General features: G+C 34.9%; 2 protein-coding genes across 2 annotated transcripts in view; one reads left to right on the top strand and one right to left on the bottom strand.

Moving 5' to 3' along the window:
• Positions 1-1115, top strand: part of LOC104782658 (NADPH-dependent thioredoxin reductase 3) — a 3892-nt gene extending 2777 nt beyond the window's left edge. The window contains exons 7-10 of the mRNA XM_010507651.2: positions 323-409; positions 499-603; positions 698-828; positions 912-1115. Of these exons, the coding sequence (XP_010505953.1) occupies positions 323-409; positions 499-603; positions 698-828; positions 912-972 (384 nt within the window). The 3' untranslated portion in view covers positions 973-1115. The remainder of the gene's footprint in view (positions 1-322; positions 410-498; positions 604-697; positions 829-911) is intronic.
• Positions 1083-3228, bottom strand: LOC104782659 (short integuments 2, mitochondrial). Its single transcript, XM_010507652.2, has 8 exons — positions 3018-3228; positions 2816-2920; positions 2640-2717; positions 2381-2522; positions 2124-2194; positions 1946-2042; positions 1507-1724; positions 1083-1425 (listed from the first exon to the last, which is right to left on the bottom strand). The coding sequence occupies exons 1-8, from the start codon at positions 3186-3188 to the stop codon at positions 1147-1149; spliced, it is 1161 nt and encodes a 386-aa protein (XP_010505954.1). The 5' UTR covers positions 3189-3228; the 3' UTR covers positions 1083-1146.

Genomic DNA, 6000 nt, shown 5'->3' with positions numbered 1-6000 from the left:
GAAGGTGTATTTGCTGCAGGAGATGTGCAGGTTATGCTTTGGAACTTTTACCCATCTTTCAATGTAGGTATTAACTCTGTGAAGTCATACTGGTTCGATAATTGTGTTAGCTTTTCTCCCATTTGTCACTCTAGGACCATGAATGGAGACAAGCTGTAACTGCTGCTGGATCAGGATGCATAGCTGCTTTATCGGCCGAGAGATACCTCACAAGTAACAATCTTCTTGTTGAATTTCACCAGGTAGAAAATTTTTAGAAATATCTTAAATCTTATGCACACTTCACAAGGCTTACTCCCTTTCACGTTCTACCATATGACAGCCTCAAACTGAAGAGGCCAAGAAAGAATTCACACAACGCGATGTCCAAGAAAAGTTTGACGTCACTCTTACAAAGCATAAGGGACAGGTTTGTTAAGATACTAACCTTAACGTATTATTTACGAACACTATCTCTGCCTCACATCTTTTTCCTTGTGATTTTTCCCCTGCGCTCAGTATGCTCTTAGAAAATTATACCATGAGAGTCCAAGAGTTATATTGGTACTATACACTTCACCAACATGTGGCCCCTGTAGAACTCTGAAGCCTATTTTGAACAAGGTAATCCTTCAGTAGTCGAAATGAAACTTATTGGAAGACATCTTGCTGGCTGATTTACTAACCATTTGTTCATTTCTCCTTCATCTTTTTTCAGGTGGTCGATGAGTATCACAGTGAGGTGCACTTTGTTGAGATTGACATTGAGGAAGATCAAGAAATTGCTGAAGCAGCTGGAATCATGGGAACTCCATGTGTACAATTCTTCAAGAACAAGGAAATGCTCAGGTTGGGAAATGTTCTTTCAGTTTAACGACTGTAAAAATTATTGTTGTGTTAAAGCGTTGGCTAAACTTTCCGAGTCTATGCAGGACAATATCGGGTGTGAAGATGAAGAAAGAGTACCGAGAATTCATTGAGGCCAATAAATGAGGACACCAGATAGATTTGATTGTTTCTGGCAGATGCCAAATCTTATCATGATTCAATTTTGTTCATTCAAATACATTGGAGTTACTGCTGCAACGCCATTGAATCTCAAATGAAAACAAATAGAATCATCATATTAAGCTGCACGCATAATGTGTTACAATTTGCTTAATGATTTTACAATACTACTACCCGTCTTGACTTGGGCGGGTCAATTACAGTTTCAGGGACATCGTCAAGGATGAAGGGACCAAGTCTACCTGTCCTAAACAAAGTGAGAAATTTCTTGGACACCATTAACCTTGCTTCGGATGCTTTGTTAGAAATCTTCAATGCCTTTTGTAGAACTTCAAATTGTTGCTCTATCAAACACTCCAAATCATTCTCATCCACTATGTCCCCATCAAATTCAGAGAGCGTTGTGTACAGTGAACGTTGTACTTCTGAAATCATATCCTGTAGATGACAGGAAACCTCAATTGATTAGAACAATATCAGGAGGACAGCTAGCTCGAGATATAAGGTTATTATGCTAACCCCGACATAGTGCAGAGCAGATGAATCTGGTTGTTTGGCTCTCTGGTGTCGAAGATCCTTTAAGTTATAGCTTGGTTTATTGATGCAGTCTGCATGAGACCCTTCGTTTCTTCCCTCAACTAAGTACTTCCAATGAAGAGGAGTCCCTCGAATGTTTAGAATGGCTAGGAAGTATTGCGCAATCCGCTCTTCTCCCACTACTGAATCTTTGACGGACCCTTGAATGTCGGAATTTTATATTTAAAAGTTCTTAGCAAACATAACTTTCAGCTGAGGAAATCATATGCAGTAAGAGAATACACTCCTGGAGTAGCTAATTACTAAGAACTGAGATTCTAAGACCTAAACTGTATCATATTTGACTGAACTAAGAGCCAAGTATACTCCATCTAGCAACAGGAAGAAGGAAGAGAAGGAAGATAAAGATATAGATAAGAACCTGAAAGAGCAAGCTTCAAACCCGTTTCGATATCAGGGATACTTGGGACCAACACACCAGGGGAGTCTAGAACATATATGCTTGGTCGATGAGCAATCTGTACCACAGGACTTTCTCAGCATAGAGCAGAAGAACTAAATCCACAAGGAAAAAGAGAAGTAAGAAAGAAAAATATTACCTTGAAACCAGCAATATCTTGTGTTACACCAGGCAATGGACCAACCGTAGCTCTCTTTAATCTCTGCTGCACTATGCACGTAATGCATATAATGAAATCAGTCATGTTACATTTCATTCATCATTGTGTTCATGCAATAAAATGAACTTCTAACGAGATATGCTTGGAGAAATGGGATTCAAATTTTTCAGAAAATATCTAATGAAATGTCTAGTTAATACTACTACTGCCTATCATATGAGACGCTGATATCCTACCAGGAAAGCGAGATGCTGCGATTTGATGGACTGAATTAATGAGTGCAGATTTTCCAACATTGGGGACACCAACCACCATTACAAGTAAAGTAGGCTGCCTAGCAATCACTTCCTTCAGCTTCAACTCCACGAGATCAAGCAGCTACACGAAATCATACAAAGAAGGTAACTTTTCGATGCAACATTGGGGATATCAAATCATGTGTGTGACAGAAACTATTGCTGATTTAACACACCAAAATAGATGTAAAGATCTAACCTTCATGACAGAGCTTCTGCTATGAGCATTAATGGCAATACAATCTTGCTGGTTGGATTCGAAATGATGAGTCCATTTCTACAAAATTGCAGAAAGAAAAAAAAACTCAGTAACTCGACCTCACAGTGACTAACGAGGAGAAAACACAAGGGCCACACACACACACACAAAATTACATTGAGAACATTAGGGTTTGCTAAATCTTTCTTATTCAGAGCAATGATACGTATCTTAGCTGACATTTGGGATTGTAGATCCTCGTTCGCCGATGACAGAGGAATCTGCAAAATACACAAAAACAAAATCCAAATTAATCCTTCCACGATGATAAAAAAAGGAATCGAAATAAGCATAGATAGTTTGGGTATGATTACGGACACGAGCATCGCGAACTTCGATAACGAGATCGGAGAGCTTAAGGCGGCTGCGGATGGCGCGAGTTGCGGCAGCCATATGACCGGGAAACCAATTGATTTTTCCGGCGTCTTTAGCGAAGCTCATTCCGCCTATTAAACCTTTCTTCACCGTCTTCTTCAACATTATCACCATTTTCTCCGGCAACAAACAGCTTCAGAGGAGCAAGAGGGGTTTTTCTGAGGTTTTTCAGCTCTTCACAAAAAATAAAAATAAACGAAAAGGATTATAAGATTTGGGCTCAGTATGGGCTTGATTTTATTTACTTTTGGGCTTATTACAATATTTTTCTTACCAAAAGAATTTAATAAAAAAATGTAAGAAACCATTAATTAGCACACCTATGGCTAGCTATACATACTTAATTAGTTGATAATTGAGAAATGATCAAAATATCTGTACTTACAGCTTGAAGATATTTCTATCTTGACAGTTAATACACGTGTTTAATTAGCGTAATTATCATCAAGTTGCATCTTGGTTCGATGAGCACTTTTTAGGAACACACTAATTGTTTATAGTGATAACATGATGGGTACGATACAAAGATCGTATCTTTCTTTCTATCAATAAGTTTCAGGCATTATGATTTGTTAAATAAGTATCTGTATTATTAGGGTTGAAAAAATCACTACTTGTTTTTGTCGGTTTATGATCCAACACAAATATTTGTTTCTCAAGCTTGAGTATAATATATTCTCTTGAAAATATCTCATCTCATGCATGGAAAATATCTTTTACGTTGTCCTTTCTTTACCGTTGACTCTGGACCTAATTAAGGATAATGTTTTATTTTCTTATAAAAATATTAAATCACTGGTTACAAATACGTGGACGTGTGCTTATACGAATATATATGCTCTACAAGACCAATAATAGAGATAGTTGATCAATTTGTCAAGAAAAAGTATTAGTTTGTTCGGTAACGTTTAGAGGATATATATTTCAGATCTCTGGTAGTCTGGTGTTTGATTTTCTCTTACCTGTAATGATATATAATTAACCACTGGGGGATTGGATTGGACATAACAAAATACAATTAATAAATTGTTTGATTTGCACTTTATTTAGTCTCGACGACATCTAGAGAACATCTCAATAGCCACGTCGGCCTCTTCTAATATTAGGTGTTAAAGGCTAATTTATAGCTCGGTTCTTTGAACTATATCATTTAATTTGTATTTCGTAATCTTTACATTCATGAATGTTTACTAGCTAGTATTGCACTAATGCATATGCATGAGACATATTTTGACTTGAAGGATCTACCACTCTATGCCGTGAGAAACTCAACCATCGTTTCTATTAGTATAGTTTAATGTGTGAATGGAAAAACAATCAATGATGGCTAAAATCGATATGACTAACTAGCCTAGAACGACTACTAGTGAATGAACGGGTCATCAATAAATTTTATTTGATATCAAGTAAAAGCCAGTCGCTATAAAAGTCAGCCGCATGCAATAATCTTTAACCTTTTACAAAATTTAATTAGTAAGCGCAATATTATATATACAGTTTTTTAAAACATTACATAATAATAATATTGAACCAAAAAGAAATATATATATATATATATATATATATATATATATATGTGTGTGTGTGTGTGTGTTTGTAATATATGATATTATAGAATTATAATATGGTGTTGAGCACGTTGGCATCTATATGATGATTGATCTATGTGACCAAAGGCATGTTACCACTAAGATTCAACGATCACCTATATGTATATATATGGTTGGTTGGACTTGACTCTTGAGGCACCATATGAGACCATCGTTATATACTTACATTTTTTGTATTATATTTTAGCGTTTCTTAAATCGAAGCTAGCTACAGAAGCTTTTGGGGTAGATAACATTAAATATCCAAAATAAAAAAAAATTAGGACAATAAGACTTCAAGTTTTTAATTAAGACTGGAATTTTTTTTTTTTATATATTCAACTCAGTCAGTCAATACGCCGTCCTAAAAATTTCCATTATTGATCGATCACTATAACTATAACGATTATCAGTTATCTACTTAGAGATTACATAAACACTAACTAATCATAAATTCATAATTCATAAACAATGTATACTATAATACTATATGCCTTGACGAGAGATTTCAGATTGCCAACCAAAAAAGCGCATTGCTCTATGATATTTAATCCGATCCGTTGCAGCATATGATATTTAATCAGAAATGAAAGTATGCATATTTATGTTTACACGATAATATTGAACCATTAAATAATTTTTTTTTTTTTAAAGTAGAAGACGAAGAAGAGTATGCATTAATTATAGTTGGCATTTTTCATTCAAAAATATATATAAGAATCAGTATATCCTGTATATTTTGGATTCATTATTTTGCTTATTGGTTTAGATTTAAAGAACCAAAAATCATTAAAAACATTGACATAAGAAAATGTTAGATTTGAGAAATATATTTTTCGAATATACATTAGTTTTTTCCGCAAGTCATTTTATATTACAACCAAAGAAAAGTGGAGGAAGAGATACATCCGTTATGTATAAGAAAAATAGGGAGAGAGGATCGATCGGACCATTGAAACTTATGAAGGCAGAAAAAGTGTACACGATCGATGCAGATTAGATTTGCCCGGAGAAAAGCGTCAATATTAAAATGGTTAAGGCAAGGCATGTGTTCATGATGTGTTGTTGTATTGTAATGCTAATCAGGTATATGCATGCAAAGCTTATTCAATAATGCAACACCTTATTAATTATTTGTATATACGAAAAAAAATATTTTTTAGCACTAGCTATAGCTAGCCACATCTCTTACGATAATTTTGCCGTCCGTTACCAAATTTAACTATTTAAGTACGAGTTAGTGATAAGTTTTTTTAAAGTATGTCAAACAGTTACTTAATGATGTTGATTATTTTTAATTATTTTTGTTAATTCAGAAAGCTAGCACATGCATTTCC

The sequence above is a fragment of the Camelina sativa genome, chromosome 4, assembly GCF_000633955.1.
Source record: "Camelina sativa cultivar DH55 chromosome 4, Cs, whole genome shotgun sequence".
Classification (NCBI taxonomy): Eukaryota; Viridiplantae; Streptophyta; class Magnoliopsida; order Brassicales; family Brassicaceae; genus Camelina; species Camelina sativa.
This window is presented reverse-complemented; position numbering and strand designations above follow the sequence as displayed.

Bases quoted from the DNA above. Each gene is read 5' to 3' on its own strand.
- LOC104782659 (XM_010507652.2), bottom strand. From the start codon at position 3,188: ATGGTGATAATGTTGAAGAAGACGGTGAAGAAAGGTTTAATAGGCGGA. The intron at 2,523-2,639 runs GTTAGATCTTTA...GATTTCGTGTAG, and splicing joins GCAGAAGCTCTGTCATGAAG to CTGCTTGATCTCGTGGAGTT. The intron at 2,195-2,380 runs GTAGGATATCAG...TTACGTGCATAG, and splicing joins CGCAGCATCTCGCTTTCCTG to TGCAGCAGAGATTAAAGAGA.